The 19,066-nt window shown below is 41.7% G+C and overlaps 1 protein-coding gene across 1 annotated transcript in view; it reads right to left on the bottom strand.

Moving 5' to 3' along the window:
• LOC124595012 overlaps positions 1-19,066 on the bottom strand; it is a 120,834-nt gene that overhangs the window by 70,860 nt on the left and 30,908 nt on the right. Inside the window, exon 2 of the mRNA XM_047133560.1 lies at positions 17,084-17,179. Within this exon, the coding sequence (XP_046989516.1) occupies positions 17,084-17,104 (21 nt within the window). The 5' untranslated portion in view covers positions 17,105-17,179. The remainder of the gene's footprint in view (positions 1-17,083; positions 17,180-19,066) is intronic.

Genomic DNA, 19,066 nt, shown 5'->3' with positions numbered 1-19,066 from the left:
ACTGCAACTATACTACAAACAAGGCAAATGAAAGAATTTTCTGGCTCAGTTCGAAAGGAGGGATGATTAGGTTTTAGCATCCCATCGGTGGCAGGGTAGTTAGAGCACTATCTACTGTATGACAAGGGCAGAGAATGAAACTAACCTTTGTCAAAGAAACCATTCCATCGCTCATTTTACTCATTTTATTTGCCATAAGGAAGCTGCAGAAAACTTAACTGTTGTTGGTCTGCTGGGAATTTGAATCATACATATCCAATGTCTTAACCACTGACAACTTCATTCAGTAGAATTCAAGATTTCATCATGTTTGAGCTAACTGGAGATGGAACACTAGCAGAGTTGAACAGTTATTGAAAACAGACATGGATGGGACCTTGTTAAAGGACCACCATCTTTGCGAATTACTGGTCAAGTATGGATAATGAGCCTTCTTGATTGCACTGGCATGACATACACAGCTTTCCCAAATATGCATCCTTAAGTCCCGATATGCAGAGTGTAGCATAATAAAGTGCATGCAGTTACGTGAAAACACCACATGTCATTATGACTGAAAGTATAGTGTGCACTAGTGAATACCAGCCTTTCTTCCAAATCATTCATGTATATATTTAACAACTCTGGATCCAACAATAAAACCTGGCCACATCACTAATTGTGAGGGAAGCACTGACCAAACACAATGTGCAACACTCCTCCAACCATCCTAAAAATCCAGATTTGGTTCCCATCAACTTCTTTTTGTTCTCTCAGGTCAAAAATAAGTATGAAAGGATATCATCTCAGGACAATTTAAGCAATCCATTGGGTTGCTTTGACTGGGTGCCTGAAGAGCCTTTGAGGTTGCTGACTAAAAAAAATGCATATGAAGACTGGGAATAGCACTGGCACTGAGTACTGACTGAGAAGCCTCATGTTTCGAAGCATATTATCTTACTCTGTATAAATTTTTGATAAAATTATTTTTATAATTTCGGTCTCAATACTTACTGGACAAACCTTGTATACCAAGAGAGGTTACACAGTTGTTGTAGTTGTTGTTGTTGTGGTCATCAGTCCTGAGACTGGTTTGATGCAGCTCTCCATTCTACTCTATCCTGTGCAAGCTTCTTCATCTCCCAGTATTTACTGCAACCTACATCCTTCTGAATCTGCTTAGTGTATTCATCTCTTGGTCTCCCTCTACAATTTTTACCCTCCACACTGCTCTCCAATGCTAAATTTGTGATCCCTTGATGCCTCAGAAGACGTCCTACCAACCGGGTTCCTTCTTCTTGTCAAGTTGTGCCACAAACTCCTCTTCTCCCCAATTCTATTCAATACCTCCTCATTAGTTATGTGGTCTACCCATCTAATCTTCAGCATACTTCTGTAGCACCACATTTTGAAAGCTTCTATACTCTTCTTGTCCAAACTATTTATCGTCCATGTTTCACTTCCATACATGGCTACACTCCATACAAATACTTTCAGAAACAACTTCCTGACACTTTAATCTATACTCGATGTTAACAAATTTATCTTCTTCAGAAACACTTTCCTTGCCATTGCCAGTCTACATTTTATATCCTCTCTACTTCGACCATAATCAGTTATTTTGCTCCCCAAATAGCAAAACTCCTTTACTGCTTTAAGTGTCTCATTTCCTAATCTAATTCTCTCAGCATCACCCAACTTAATTTGACTACATTCCATTATCCTCATTTTGCTTTTGTTGATGTTCATCTTATATCCTCCTTTCAAGACACTGTCGATTCCAATCAACTGCTCTTCCAAGTCCTTCGCTGTCTCTGACAGAATTACAATGTCATCGGCGAACCTCAAAGTTTTCATTTCTTCTCCATGGATTTTAATACCTACTCCGAATTTTTCTTTTGTTTCCTTTACTGCTTGCTCAATATACAGATTGAATAACATCGGGGAGAGGCTACAACCCTGTCTTACTCCCTTCCCAACCACTGCTTCCCTTTCATGTCCCTCGACTCTTATAACTGCCATCTGGTTTCTGTACAAATTGTAAATAGCCTTTCGATCCCTGTATTTTACCCCTGCCACCTTTAGAATTTGAAAGAGAGTATTCCAGTCAACATTGTCAAAAGCTTTCTCTAAGTCTACTAATGCTAGAAACGTAGGCTTGCCTTTCCTTAATATTTCTTCTAAGATAAGTCGTAAGGTCAGTATTGCCTCACGTGTTCCAGTATTTCTATGGAATCCAAACTGATCTTCCCCAAGGGCGGCTTCTACTAGTTTTTCCATTCGTCTGTAAAGAATTCGTGTTAGTATTTTGCAGCTGTACTTACTAAACTGATTGTTCGGTAATTTTCACATCTGTCAACACCTGCTTTCTTTGGGATTGGAATTATTATATTCTTCTTGAAGTCTGAGGGTATTTCGCCTGTCTCATACATCTTGCTCACCAGATGGTAGAGTTTTGTCAGGACTGGCTCTCCCAAGGCCATCAGTAGCTCCAATGGAATATTGTCTAGTCCCGGGGCCTTGTTTCGACTCAGGTCTTTCAGTGCTCTGTCAAACTCTTAACGCAGTATCATATCTCCCATTTCATCTTCATCTACATCCTCTTCCATTTCCATAATATTGTCCTCAAGTACACCGCCCTTGTATAGACCCTCTATATACTCCTTCCACCTTTCTGCTTTCCCTTCTTTGCTTAGAACTGGGTTTCCATCTGAGCTCTTGATATTCATACAAGTGGCTCTCTTTTCTCCAAAGGTCTCTTTAATTTTCCTGTAGGCAGTATCTATCATATCCCTAGTGAGATAAGCCTCTACATACTTACATCTGTCCTCTAGCCATCCCTGCTTAGCCATTTTGCACTTCCTGTCTATCTCATTTTTGAGACGTTTGTATTCCATTTTACCTGCTTCAGTTACTGCGTTTTCATATTTTCTCCTTTCATCAATTAAATTCAATATTTCTTCTGTTACCCAAGGATTTCTACTAGCCCTCATCTTTTTACCTACTTGATCCTCTGCTGCCTTCACTACTTCATCCCTCAGAGCTACCCATTCTTCTTCTACTGTATTTCTTTCCCCCATTCCTGTCAATTGTTCCCTTATGCTCTCCCTGAAACTCTGTACAACCTCTGGTTTAGTCAGTTTATCCAGGTCCCATCTTCTTAAATTCCCACCTTTTTGTAGTTTCTTCAGTTTTAATCTACAGTTCATACCCAACAGATTGTGGTCAGTGTCCACATCTGCCCCTGGAAATGTCTTACAATTTAAAACCTGGTTCCAAAATCTCTCTCTTACCATTATATAATCTACCTGATACCTTCTAGTATCTCCGGGATTCTTCCATGTATACAACCTTCTTTTATGATTCTTGAACCAAGTGTTCACTATGATTAAGTTATGCTCTGTGCAAAATTCTACCAGACAGCTTCTTCTTTCATTTCTTATCCCCCTCCATATTCACCTACTATGTTTCCTTCTCTCCCTTTTCCTACTCTCGAATTCCAGTCACCGATGACTATTAAATTTTCATCTCCCTTCAGTACCTGTATAATTTCTTTTATCTCATCATACATTTCATCAATTTCTTCATCATCTGCAGAGCTAGTTGGCATATAAACTTGTACTACTGTAGTACACATGGGCTTCGTACCTATCTTGGCCACAATATTGTGTTCACTATGTGGTTTGTAGTAGCTTACCTGCACTCCTATTTTTTTTATTCATTATTAAACCTACTCCTGCATTACCCCTATTTGATTTTGTATTTACAACCCTGTATTCACCTGACCAAAAGTCTTGTTCCTCCTGCCACCGAAATTCACTAATTCCCACTATATCTAACTTTAACCTATCCATTTCCCTTTTTAAATTTTCTAACCAACCTACCCAATTAAGGGATCTGACATTCCACACTCCGATCCGTAGAATGCTGGTTTCCTTTCTCTTGATAACGACATCCTCTTGAGTAGTCCCCGCCCGGAGTTCCGAATGGGGGACTATTTTACCTCCGAAACATTTTACCTAAGAGGATGCCATCATCATTTAACCATACAGTAAAGCTGCATGCCCTCGGCAAAAATTACGGCTGTAGTTTCCCCTTGCTTTCAGCCTTTCACAGTACCAGCACAGCAAGGCCGTTTTGGTTAGTGTTACAATGCCAGATCAGTAAATCGTCCAGACTGTTGCCCCTGCAACTACTGAAAAGGCTGCTGCCCCTCTTCAGGAACCACATCTTTGTCTGGCCTCTCAACAGATACCCCTCCGTTGTGGTTGCACCTACGGTACAGCCATCTGTATCGCTGAGGCACGCAAGCCTCCCCACCAACGGCAAGGTCCATGGTTCATGGGGGGTTGCGCAGTAGTTAAGATAAAAGACATATATCTGTGGCAACTGAATTTCAAATCTCCAATCCATTCACACTCATTAAAGTTGTCCATGGTGAATGCTGAAGGGCTTCCTTCAAAATGGCCTATATCAGTTCCCCTCTTTCATCCTCTTTGTTAACTGATCTAGTATTGCACTTCTTATGACTTAATCAGCAAGATATTAAACTAATCTTTGTCCCCCCCCCCCCCTCCTAGTTTCTAAAAACAAATTAAGAAGATGAAAGGTACATTTGTCTTGAAGGGAAACATGAGGAAATTAAAAAATGGATAACATTAACCAAACATACAACCTTTATTAGACTAAAGCCTTTAATTGCCAGTCCTTAAATAAAGAACAACTTTATTGAAAGGTTATATGGAGTGTAGCACTAACAGAAATTCAAATGTATAGTAGGAAATGGAGAAAGCTGAAAGTAACTGAAATAATGACAAGTTAAAGGGATGGATAGAACACTAACAAAAAATCAAATGTATAGTAGGAAATGGAGAAAGCTGAAAGCAACTGAAATAATGACAGAGTTAAAGGGATAGGTAGAGCACTAACAAAACCACTGTCAGAAAATGGTTAAGCTTTATCGCAGCACCTCTCAGACAGCAAAGTTCAGGACAGATGACTCAGATAACTGAAAAAGCTATCCCTAACATATATTCAGGAAACCCATGCAAGCAAGAGCAGTAAACATCTGATGATTAAAAATAGTGATGCTTATAACAACTAAAAATTACAAAAAGTAGTATCCTTGTTGACAATTTTTTGTTACTGTTCCTCTGATACATCAAGATCATAAGATATGGAGTACAAGCCCACATTGTTTTAAGGATGGGGGAGGAAATCGGCCATACCCTTTCAAAGGAATCACAACATTTGCCTGGTGCAATTTACAGAAATTACAGAAAACCTAAATCAGGATGTCTAGATGTGGACGTGAGTCCAGTGTGCTAACCAACGTGCCATCTCACTCTGTATGATTCTAAGGATTGCTGGCTTACTTGCAAGAAACTGAATGTAAACAAACATGTATACTACAAATTATATTTTGTATTATAATAAAGGAACTTCAGTCTCATGAAAAGTTTTAACTTGATATTATCATTTTTTTAAAATCTCACAGAGATAAAATCACGGTTTCATCATACACATCTTAAAATATGCTGATAGAAGTGATGGACCTTCGCATAATAGCATTCTGTATAGAGAAAACTAAATTTTTTATCAGTCAAGAGATTCATTTATCCACATGTTAAGCAAAATTACCAGATAATCACACAACACACAGTATGTTATCAAAAGTACATGATGGAAACACCGCAAGAAATGCATGCTTAAATATAAATGCAGATGCTGGCCAAGCTCACAGGTTGTGCTGTTGTATTTGAACATGAATGGTGCCCTTGCAATGTCTTCAATATGTTGCAAGTGTAAGTTGTATTCAGAACAATGTTCTGTGTAGCTGTGAAAGTATTATACAAAATAAGAGAAAGGCAACCACTCACCTATAGCAAATCATTGCATGTGTTGAGGCCACATGTAGTAAGCATTGCTTCACGCAGTGGAGAATGGCAAAACAGAGGCACGCTGGCGATCAAGGCATTGCGAAGTAGGCAAGCACAGATAGTCTTGCTGACAGCAGCAGTCTAGCAACAGGCTTACGCAAGGATGCACACAGACCAAGCGCCGAGCGAAGCTTGGAGAGTGCTGAGTAAGGGGAAGTGAGGCCAGCATGCTAAGTTACACTACAATATACTGCGGGAGTAATGACAAAATGCTACCACCGAGAGTAAAAAATATCCTCCTGCCGGATATAAATAGTGGAGCACAGGCAGCAACAGACAGAAGCCATTAGGAAGCAGTTCGGATCTGAGGATGGACGTGGTCCGTGTCCGAATGTTCAATCTTCATAGGTGGAGATTCCAGAAGTCTGTTCCAGCTTGCAGGAGTCATCCGTTCGTCGCCAGATCTCAACTTCAGCTCTGGAGGTCGGCCCGAGTTTGGTCGGCACCATGGCTGACTAACTACAGCGAGAACTTCCAGCAGGACTGGCTGCAGTGCGGTCTTGGTCACATGCACTGCCGGGGACTGACACGCGTTGCGCGCATTGCCGGAGAATCTACACAGCAGCAGCCAGGCGGAGGGATCCGCAGGGCTGGGCAGCGACGACGAGGAAGAAATTGTAAAGAAAGTTCAATAAATAATTGTAATACTCCACGCCGTCTCAGTCTTTGGCACAGCCACTGTGTCTGCTGCTAACAAGTGGTGCAGAAGCAGGAACAAGTGGTGTCAGGCGCAGCCCAGGCCACAACTTTGACTAGCACCATGTGGATCAACTGAGAAACACCGAATAGGGTGAGTCTAGCAACTGCCTTCTCTCTATGTTTTCTGTGTAGGTAGACATGTCCAGGGTAACAACATTAATGGATGTGAGAGTGTCATTTGAAAGGCCTAGCAGCCCTGCAGACTTATCGCGGTTTCATGGGAATGATAGTCACGTTAACTTAGTACCATCTAAATGTGTAGTGTGTGGATTAACAGGTCACATTGCTCCTTGTGAAAAATTTGTAACAAGCACCTGTGTGTGGCTTCTATCGTCATGTAACGGGGCAATGTGGTAAGTCTAGATGGCTTGCCATTAGATGTGCAGGAATTAACTTGCTTCTGGGTAATACAATTTCATTTTTGTGAAGTAAGGTATAGCACACAGAAAATGCCAGACACATGCAACTGGGACAAGTGACACCATAGTCGCATTGACAGAGCAACTTAAGAAACTGATCGAAGAAAATAAGTTCTGACTGAAGAAAATAAGTTGTGAAAGCAGCACATGCAGAGGGTGGAGCAACAATTCTTGCAAAATACTCAATCAGGCTCGGGAAGCGATAGTGTAGAATGCAAGGGTACTGTCTTTTCTGGTGTGGCAGATTGTTCAGCGGCTAATTTGATACCTTCCTTCTCGGGTAAAACATCAGAGGATGTGAATGTTTTCATTGGTGACATACGTAGTATGGCTAGACAGTGATGCTGGTCGGATGAAAAATGTTTGCAAATGGCGAGGTTACAGTTAGTAGGTGACACAAAGACTTATGTGGCATACCACGAAGGGTTACAGGATGCTACTACATTCACAGAGTTGGCTGAAGGATTATTGCAAAGCTTTAGGAAACAAAACAGTGCCAGAATTTTTAGAGAAAAATTGAGGAGGAGGATGCAAAAAATGGGTGAAACGGTTGAAGAATTTTCAGACAGAATTAGGAAAATGAATGCGTACACTTATGAGTTAACGCAAGATGCGAGTGCAAATGAAGTTCTATTGAAAGAAGCAGAGAATAGAGCTTTAGACGCATTTTTGCGAGGGGTCTCGCCAGAGTTTTCAAGCCGGATACGGGTGGAAAATCCAAGTGACTTAGCAGCAGCATTGTGCATAGCTACACATTTGCAGGAAGTGGATAGTGCCACTAGAAGTCGCAATGACAAGAAAATTTTTTCATCTTCCAGAGAGTGTTACCATTGTGGGAAGCAAGGTCATTTTAAGGGACAATGTCGGGAACCGCAATGTTTCAATTGTCAGAAAATAGGGCATAAGGCACGGCAGTGTAAAGCCAAGAAACGGGTTAATGATACAGCAGGTAAAAAACTCTTTGATGAAAAACAGAGTGTTCCTGCCATCGGGCGGCATTCCCAGTAAAAAGAGGTACTCAGAGAGTGTACAAAGAGTTGGATTGTAGTTTGATGGTTTGGATATAAGATAAGTGGCGAAGAGTTTTGGTCGATACTGGAGCGCATCTATCAGTTGTCAGTGTGGACATCGTGGGCAAGAAAGGATTGGAAGCTCCGAGATACAGATTGCGTGCAGTAGGTGATAAAAAATGAGATGCACTAAAGACAGCACAGCTCAAGTTTAAGATAGGGAACGTGTGGTTCCGGGAGCAAATGGAGGTGTTGTCAACTGTGGGACAGGGATTTTCAGCGATACTTGGATTGGACTTTCTGATTAAACATCACGCCAAAATTGACCTTTCGCAACATACGCTGGAACTAGATGGGAACTTGTTCTCAATGGGTATAGCCGTTGCAAATGTTTCAGAGTCACGAGGTGCACCTATAGCTAAGTTGATACCAACTAAACTGTGTACAAGTGCATTAAAGGTGATATCGTGGTACAAAGTACGAACAGATACAGGGGAGTAGATCTGGGTACCGGTGGATGTCGATGTGCCACAGCAGGGGTTATTCTTGGTAGACGCACTACCGAGTAATGAAGTTTTAGACAAAAAGCATTGCTTTATTCGTAGGAGTGTACACGGATAACGGACATAAACGGGCAGTTTATGGTTCCGGTGAGTTTAGATAACTTCGGGCGGGATGATGTTAATCGGCCAAAGGGATTAGTAATAGCCACAGTAGAGTTAATAGATAAAGAGGACATCAATAGTTCGAGGCCAGACTATGATGTAAAGCAAACCGTCAGCACGTCTGCACTTCCTGACAAGGTAAATCATTTGAGAGGAAATGATCGTTCGGGTATGGAAGCATTATTACTAAAGTATAAAGCATTGTTTGAAGCACAGGGTACGTTACCCACTACACCGACAACACAGCATCGTATTCCAACAGGGAATCACGCTCCGGTGTATTGTAAGCCATACAGACTACCGAAACAATTACAACCAGTAGTAGAGCAATTAATAGAACAACAATTGGAAGATGGGATAAACCAACATAGTAATAGTCCTTGGTCTAGTAGCGTGGTCCTAGTTTCGAAGAAGACACCAGATGAGTAGAAAAAATTTCGTTTTTGTTGCGATTACGGACATTTGAATGAACAGACAGTGGCGGACGTATATCCAGTTCCGAATATCACAGAAACGTTAGACAACCTAGGCAGTGTAAATTTTTCTCCACTATGGATTTGCAAAGTGGTTATCACCAGATTTAAGTATGTCCAGAGGACAGACCAAAAACAGCATTTACGATGCATTGTGGTCACTTCGAGTATAAAAGAAAGCCGTTTGGACTAAAAAACGCTCCACCAACATTTCAGAGGTTGTTGGATGGAGTCCTTCGCAGGTTGAAACCGAAAAAATGAATGGTGTATCTGGATGACATTATAGTTTTTTCAAGAGATATAGAGCAGCATGTGGAATGGGTAGAGGAGGTGTTTAAAAGATTAGAGGCAGCACGGCTAACATTAAGTTTGGACAAATGCCATTTTGCTCAAGCACAAGTAAACTATCTTGGGCATGTTATCAGTCAGGACGGGGTATGGACAGATCCTCGTCTCACTTCTGCAGTATGAGATTTTCCGATTGCGCAAACGGTTAAACAACTGCAATCGTATATTGGTCTTGTGAGCTATTATCGAAAATTCGTAAAGGGGTTCACAGAAATAGCGAGGCCACTTACTAAGTTGCTAAGAAAAGGTGTTACCTTCCAGTGGACGTCAGAGTGAGAGAAAGCATTTCCAGAGTTGAAACGGATACTGACAACAGATCCAGTTTTAAAGTTTCCAGACTTTTCTAAGGAGTTTATACTACAATGTGACACATCTAATCATGCTCTTGGGGTTGTACTTGAGCAAGAAATTTATGGCAAAGAACATCTGATTGCGTTCGCGTCTCGTCAACTTAACAAGGCGGAACAAAATTACTCCACGACAGAGAAGGAATTGTTAGCGGTAATATACGGGATTTTGTACTTTCAATGTTATCTGTACGGTAGAAGGTTTAAGGTTGTGACGGATCATTCAGCTCTGAAATGGTTATTAGGTCTGAAAGACCCAACGAGTAGGCTAGTGAGATGGGCGCTGAAACTCAGTGAGTTCAATTATGAGGTGATACACAAGCAAGGTGTGAAACATGCCAATGCTGACGCATTGAGCAGGAAAGTGGCAGTATTACAAGTAACAGGGGTGACCGAAGATGAGTGGAAAAGGGCACAAGCTGTGGATAGTGATTGCCAATTGTTCAGAAAGCAACCGCACCTCCTAGTATAGGACGGGTTACTTTGCAGGTCGACGAAATGCGGCCCGTGCATCATCATGCCAGCAGCGTTAAGATCTGAAGTTTTGCAACAGGCGCATGACCATTTTCTTTCAGGACATGGCAGGAGAAGAGCTATGGATAGGCAGATAGCAGAGAAGTTTTGGTGGAGGACACGACATCAAGACGTGGACGAGTACATCAGGAATTGTGTGCCATGCGCACAGCGTGCGGACTTGAGCCATCAAAAGATTCAGTTTCAAAGATTACCAAAGGCAGACAGACCTTTCCAACAAATCAGAGTTGATGTATTAGGCCCATTTAATAGGAGTGCAGCAGGGAATAAGTATGTGTTAACAGTGATTGACCACTTTTCTAGGTATTTAGTCATGGTTGCATCACCAGATCAGAAAGTACGGTGGCACAAACTATAGTTAATAATTGGTTACTCAGGTATGGGATACCTCAGTCCTTAATCTTGGATGAAGGTACTAATTTCACGTCTTATCTGATGAAGCAACTGTGTAAGTTACTGAAGGTAAAGAAACTATGGACTAGTCCATTCCATCTGCAAGCAAATGGATGAAGGGAGAGTGTGCATCGCATGATCGCTAAGATGTTGAGTCACTATGTAAATAGTCAACACACCAACTGGGATGTGCACTTGCAATTCGTAACCAGTGCATATAATAGTAAGGTACATACGTCGACAGGATTGTCGCCGTACGAAGTGGTGTATGGGCGGAAATTTGCCGTCACCTTTTGACATGCTTCGTCCAAGGCAGGGAGTGGAGGGCGAGCATGTAAGGCAATTTGCGAAAACCATTAAGGAAGTAGGGCAGAGAGTTAGAGGAGCTAACATGAAAGCGTTGGAATGACAAGAACAGATGGGAGGTAGAACAAGGAAGTTGCCATAGTACAGAGTAGGCCAATGGGTGCTACTAGCTAATCCGTATGTTCCAAAAGGGAGAACCAAGAAGTTCACAAACAAGTTCCAGGGACTGTACCAGGTAGTGGAAATGACATCACCTGTCAATGTAAAATTACACTTGCCCACCAAGACAACGGTGGTTCACGTTAGTAGAGTTAAGCCGTTCCAGGGGGTAGTAAATCTCTGTATATATACTTCTCCTTCTGGCAGAAAGCGAAAAGAAGTGCCAGAAGCAGACAGTAAACTGGGTATTAAGTATAAGTTGCATTCGAGGGATGTGTAATTAGCAGTAATTATCATGTGTGTATTATTTTTGTGCATGGACTAGGGTTATTTTATTGGTATTAAGGGGTAGTGATGGGAGTTTTTTCCTTCTCTCTCCGTTCTGTAGGTGATGCAGGATGGGATACAAGTGTGTAGTATGGGGTGTAGTCCTCTGGCAGCTGACACAAGCTGGCCAGGTACAGGATATGCCATTGCGAAGTGGGATGTTCTACATCTACATCTACATCTACATTTATACTCCGCAAGCCACCCAACGGTGTGTGGCGGAGGGCACTTTACGTGCCACTGTCATTACCTCCCTTTCCTGTTCCAGTCGCGTATGGTTCGCGGAAAGAATGACTGTCTGAAAGCCTCCGTGCGCGCTCTAATCTCTCTAATTTTACATTCGTGATCTCCTCGGGAGGTATAAGTAGGGGGAAGCAATATATTCGATACCTCATCCAGAAACGCACCCTCTCGAAACCTGGCGAGCAAGCTACACCGCGATGCAGAGCGCCTCTCTTGCAGAGTCTGCCACTTGAGTTTATTAAACATCTCCGTAACGCTATCACGGTTACCAAATAACCCTGTGACGAAACGCGCCGCTCTTCTTTGGATCTTCTCTATCTCCTCCGTCAGACCGATCTGGTACGGATCCCACACTGATGAGCAATACTCAAGTATAGGTCGAACGAGTGTTTTGTAAGCCACCTCTTTTGTTGATGGACTACATTTTCTAAGCACTCTCCCAATGAATCTCAACCTGGTACCCGCTTTACCAACAATTAATTTTATATGATCATTCCACTTCAAATCGTTCCGCACGCATACTCCCAGATATTTTACAGAAGTAACTGCTACCAGTGTTTGTTCCGCTATCATATAATGATACAATAAAGGGGAAACAACCAGATGTGGTCCTCACGAGTCACGAGTGGATGCTTCGGCTGGCACTCAACATCCGGCAGGCAAGGAACGAGATGCGACAGCTACAGGAGGTGGTATCGAGTGGAGAAACGGTTAAATCTAAGAATGGAATATTATGGGACGTGCAAGAAGAGTACGAGGCTTTGGATAGGTCATGTAAGGAAATAAGGGAACAACTGTGCCAAGTCATGAGCATGATTCCAGGGAGGAGAAAGGGAGTAAAGAGGGGTTGGTCGAATGCAAGTGGGAAGTTGCTGAAAACAATTTTTGGAACAGCAGATAGAGACAATATTGAGGGTTTGAAGAATTCTTTAACAGTTATTCGCAACAGGGAGGAAAGCATAGGGAAGTTAGTGGATATACACACACCAGAGATATGGGGATTAGGTACAGAGTTGTTGAATGTGACATGCATGGTGCGTGGGATGGCTGCAGGGTTATGAGCATATATAGAACAAACACAGAAATTATTGAATACGGACCTGGAACAGGTACAAACACAATTGGATATAGTGGAAAGGAAGCTGGAAATGGCTAAACTGCTGCGGGAACTGGTTAACAGCATTGGTGATGCACGAGTGAGGATGGATGAGTTGCAAGAGGCAGTACATCATGCATTGCACAGCCAGGTGAGTGTGACATTGATGTGAGCAGAAAAATTCAGACAGAGACTGAAGCAGGCAGAGGGAGAGTTTCCAGAGGGGGTAGAGCACGTAGTGCCGATAATTGAAGAGAGTATGTCACTTTTTTATCATATGTCTAGGATTAAGGTAACAATGGATATAGTTAAGATGTATATAGTGATTAGATTTCCAGTAACTAGTGTGGGGAGACAGTGTCACTGTTACACAGTGCATCCTTATCCAGTCAGATGGGAGCGCATGGGGAAGGGCGTACAGTTCAGGACACAGGAGGTTTTATTAATTTATAAGGAGGGGGATACTCATGCTACCATGTCAAGTTTAGAGTTGAGTAGATGTCTAAAGAATCAGTTTCCATTTGTCCATCACGGGTTGTTTTCACGGGCAAGAGGTCATGTGAGATCCAGTTATTTAGGGCAGAAGCAGAAGCTTTAGAGTGTCAGAGAATAATAGTGAAGCCTACGCCACATTTTCTCGGCAAGTTGGGAGGCATTGGTTGTATTCAGTATTCGCTATGGAGAGGATACCAGCCAGGTGTTATGACAATGGGAACTGGACAGCAACCACAGAGATGGAACTATGGGGCAGTCGTTTACTAATCAACAAGATAAAATTGTGAAATAGTAGGGGATTGTTTCAGCTTACCAGCAACGGTCACGGGAGTCACCAAGGTTACAGGTACTCATCTTACTTCTACTGGCCAGATGCTTCATTCAGCATCGCTCCAGGAGAAAATCTGACATATATTAACAACGCCTGCTACACTATTGCAAACGATAGATAAACTAGTAGATTCAGGCAGAAACGTAGCATAGTGACCATTGGTATTTCAACCAGAACTATTACTGTGTTGATTGTATTTATCGGTGTGGTACATGTCTTATTAAAACAGAGGATTCAGCATGTTAATGCAAGACCACTCCATGAGATTCCTGTAAATGGATTACCAGTAGGGCATGAGACAGGGCAACCTGGATGTATATAGGGAATAAGTAGAATATAGGATAGAACTAGAGTTAACGTATAGGGTAAATTCGGGGACGAATTTAATTTTTAAGAGGAGGCAGTGTTGCAGCCACATGTAGTAAGCGTTGCTTCACACAGTGGAGAATGGCAAAACAGAGGCACGCTGGTGATCAAGGCATTGCGAAGTAGGCAAGCACAGATAGTCTTGCTGACAGCAGCAATCAACCAACAGGCTGACCTAAGCATGCACACAGACCAAGCGCTGAGCGAAGCCTGGAGAGTGCTGAGTAAGGGGAAGTGAGGCCAGCATGCTAAGTTACACTGCAACATACTGCGGGAGTAATAACAAAAAGCTACCACCGAGGGTAAAAAACGTCCTCCTGCCGGATATAAATAGTGGAGCGCAGGCAGCAGCAGACAGAAGCCATTAGGAAGCAGTTCGGATCTGAGGATGGACGTGGTCCGTGTCCGAATGTTCAATCTTTGTAGGTGACGATTCCAGAAGTCTGTTCCAGCTCGCAGGAGTCATACGTTTGCCGCCAGATGTCAACTTCAGCTCTGGAGGTCGGCCCAAGTTTGGTCAGCACTATGGCTGACTAACTACAGCGAGAACTTCCAGCAGGACCAGCCGCCGCACGGTCATGGTCACAGACGCTGCCAGGGACTGACGCCCGGGCTTCACGGCAACCCGGCCCCACAGCAGGTGGTCCGTCCATGACGGGACCTCGCGGACATCGCGACTGACGGCTTCCCAGCCGCAGGTGCAACAGGCATCGGCAGCTGACCTGATTTCATCTCAACCACAGGGCATCCTGGCTTCAGCGGAGCGCTGGTGGCCTAAGGCTCCCACGTGCGATCAGCGGCGTGGGTTGCGTGCATTGTCGGAGAATCTACACAGCAACAGCCAGCCGGAGGGATCCGCAGGGCTAGGCAGCGACGACGAGGGAGAAATTGTAAAGAAAGTTTAATAAATAATTGTAAAATTCCACGCCATCTCAGTCTTTGGTGCAGCCACTGTGTCTGCTGCTAACAAGTGATGCAGAAGCCATAACAGATGGTATATAGAAACATGTAACAGGAAACGGTACTTACACTAGCTCTTGAGCTCTCGCCACGCGATGGGAATGTTCATTTGGGTGTCTCTGTGGTTGTGCTGAAGGTGTGTGCTTTTGCTACAAAACAAGTAAGAGCTCGAAAGCTAATATGAATTCTGTTTCCTGTTAACTGTTCATGTGCTCCATGCATCACTCCACTATAGATGGGAGGTTGCCTTTTCCTTATTTTATTTATTGCTCCACCCAGGAATTTCTGTTACTGTTATGTGAGTGTATTATGTTGGAGCTAAGAGAAGCCATATGTGAACAAGCTATTGGTGCTCATAAAGGTGGTTCTGTAACCAAGGTAGTAAAGTGTTTGGTGTTTTGAGAGGCACTGTATTAAAAATTTATATCATATACAGGAGAAGTGGAAAAATGTTAGTCACAACATGGATGAAAGTTTGTGTTGAGTGATGGAGATGAATGGTCACTGAAGAGCACTGTGATGAAAAATAAGAGAACAACAGCTGCAAAAGTCACTGCAGAACTGAATGTCACACTCATAAACACCGTCAGCGTCAAAACAATAAGAAAGGAGCTCCACACGCAGGGAATTGCATGGTGAGTTGGAATTCCAAAACCCCTCATCAGTGACGCAAACACCTGAACAAAAAAAACACGGTGCTGAAGCCATAAAACCTGGACCTTGGAGTAACGTCTGCCCAAGTTTACAAACCAAAAGTGAAAAATGCTGGGGTTCCATGATGATTGGGCAGCCATATCGTGTTACTCCATGGGCCCCATGGTTACTCTGCAAGATCTCATTACTGACAAAGATTATGTCACCTTTTGGCTGATCAGGTCCACCCATGGTACAATGTTTGTTCCTCAATGCTGATGCTGTATTCCAAGATGACAGGACCCTCTGTTCATACAGCTTGCACCAGCCACGAGGGGTTTTGTGAACACAAGGATGAACTGTTGCATCTCCCCTCACCACCACAGTAGCCTGACCTTGGTATTATTGAGCCTTTGTGATCTACTTTGGAGAGGATGGTGCATGATCACTGTCTACGTCCATCACTGTTACCTGAACTTACCAATATTTTTCAGAGAGAATGGTATAAGATTCCCTTGAAAACCATAAAGGACTTGTACTTATCCATTCCATGATGACTGGATGCTGTTTTGAATGCCAACGATTTTTCTACACCATATTAAGCATCGTAATGTGTGTGTTTTCATGTGTTTTCACATTTTTGTCTACACCCTGCGAGTAAACGATAGCAAATTTCCAGAATATAGCAAATTTAACTCTTTTCCAACAGCATACAAGAAAATCAAAAATGAAAACCCAACTGTATGAGATACAAATGGCACTGGTCAGTTTTGATATACTTTACATTCCATCGATCCATTGTAAAGAGATCCTCAAGGGGAGCATGTTATAAAACACGAATACATAATACATGTTTAAAATAACAAAAAATCATCAGTAAAACTTAAATAACATGACTTCTCAAATTCCTAAAAACACAGTCCCCTTATTTGGAGAAAGTTAAATCTGAAATAGATGAGGTCAGGAGTCAGTGCCAAGCTCGGTTGATGAAAGTACAAGAAAGATTTAAGGAGAAAAGCTTTCTTAATGGTATCTACTCAAAAATGCCACCCTCTCCAGTTATACTTTTCCACACATTTGCTACTATCATTTCTCCTTTATCACACCCTCTCCACTCTTGTCCATCTTCCATTCACTCCAGTTTTAACACACTGAAATACTATGCTGGCAAACCTAAACTCCAGTCATTCTCCCCTTTAAGGTCATGTGTACACAGTATCATGGTTGTACTTGTAACAGCAATCCATATGCAATGAGATTAAAAGCTTAGGTTGTCAGGTTTTCCATTCTCTTTCATAACCAACTAATGTAAATAGCTATATTACTTTCATTTAACTCTTTCTTAATCAAGAAATACTTACTTGATAATTAGTCTCTGACATTATTTCTGGCGTCACCCTGATGGTATATCCAAATTCTTAAAATTGTGATTTGAATCTGAAGGAGGGCTCAAGATGCTGAAACACATTAACGCTGGTTTAAAATTTAGCATATAATCTTTGTAAAAATTATTCTGTACACAACAAAGACAAAACATCAACTAAGGATTTTAACAATCAAAGATGACAATGAATAACAATAATGAACATTCCTGGATGGAACAATATATAAAATAAGGGAAAGGCAATCACTCACATATAGCAGATTGATGGGTGGCATACAGACACACATAACAAAACATTCACTAGTTTTCAAACTATGGCTCTTCTTCAAACAGAGAAAGCATACACTGAATGTGTGTACTTTCTGCTAGAAGACAAGCCATAGCTAGGAAGCTAGTGAGTGTAGTATTTTGTTATGTGTGCACTCATACTTCTTCTACAAGTAGAGCCAGACCTCAAAAGTTAATGAATATTGTGCTCTGTATATGTGTTTATCCACCACATGGAAGTGATTGTCTTTCTCTTATTTTACGTAAAGATGACACTGATGTATTTGAAATTTTTGTATGACTATGAACCCCAGCAAGGAAAAAAATCAAAGATGTCTGAGCAAAGCTTTTAGGTATGAAAGCATAATTATTGTAAGAATTTTATCACTGGGAGTCCATTAGTGTTGTAGTGTATATTACTTTAATTTTCAGACTTGAAAAGAATGCTGGTTTATAGAAAAACTGAGTCAAGAGAAAAAAACAACACTTTTTATATATTCTGTCTGAGTTTAGGAAGAGCGTACACAGAGGAAGATGATCAAAACATATGCACCAATGGCATGAGAATGCCAACAAAAAAATGGAAATTACTTCAAGCAAAACTAGTTGTACTTCAACGGACCTGCTCATATAGCTTAATGTGCAGCACACTAGCTTGTGAGACAGGAAGGTGAGATAGACCCACATCGTTGTAAATGCTAGGAACAATGTACACACACATTCGAAGAATGAGTGCTCCACAACACAAGAAAACTGCAGGAATGGGTATAGACAGATGACATTGGACAAATGGCCGCTGAAAACACCAGGTAAAGCTGATTCTTCCCAGTCTCCCAGAACATGGAAACAGACCAACTCAAGTAAATGGATAGTGAAAAATACCAAACACACTCTGTCAACTGATATTTCTTTTTTAGAGATAAATGTGTAAGTGGTTCTGGAAATCAAAATCTGACTATTTACCATCAAAACATATGTAGCCTGAGCAACAAGATTAATGAACTCTTAATTAATATCCAGGAGCCACAAGGCATAGATTGTGCCCATGTTCTGTGCTTTAGTGAGCACCATGTTATGTCAGATATCGAAAAACTTGCTATAAATAATTACTGCATAGCAACACCTTACTGTAGGAAATTTATAGAAAAAGGTGGAGTAGTGATCTATGTCAGAAACAGCATCACATGTAGCATAATTTATGTGCAGAGTTTTTGTATAGATCAACAGTTTGAAGCGTGTGCCACAGAGCTGGCTTCAAATAATTCTTATATAGCAGTAGTAGCTTTGTACAGGGCACCTTCAGGTAACTTTGGAATTTTTTTGAAACAGTTAGATGCACTCTCAATATACATATTTAACCTCAGTAGAGATGTCAGAGTTGTTGGAGACTTCAATGCAAATTTCCTAGGGAACTCCAGAGACAGAGTAGATCTTGGGAACTTGATGTCCTCATATAATCTTGCTTCTGTTGTAAAGTTTCCCACCAGAATAACTTCACAAACAAAATCATTAATTGATAATGTATTTATTGACATAACCAAGATTGATGATATAGCTGTCAGGCAAGTCCTGAATGGTCTCTCTAACCATGATGGACAAAGACTCACCATTAACAATTCAAGTATTTGTGAGATTAATAGTGGTCCCAACTGGAAAATTGCTAGGAAATCTACTGATGAAACTATTGAGATCT

Source organism: Schistocerca americana, chromosome 2, assembly GCF_021461395.2.
Source record: "Schistocerca americana isolate TAMUIC-IGC-003095 chromosome 2, iqSchAmer2.1, whole genome shotgun sequence".
Classification (NCBI taxonomy): Eukaryota; Metazoa; Arthropoda; class Insecta; order Orthoptera; family Acrididae; genus Schistocerca; species Schistocerca americana.
Note: the sequence above shows the minus strand (reverse complement) of the source record. Positions and strands in the feature narration are given on the sequence as shown.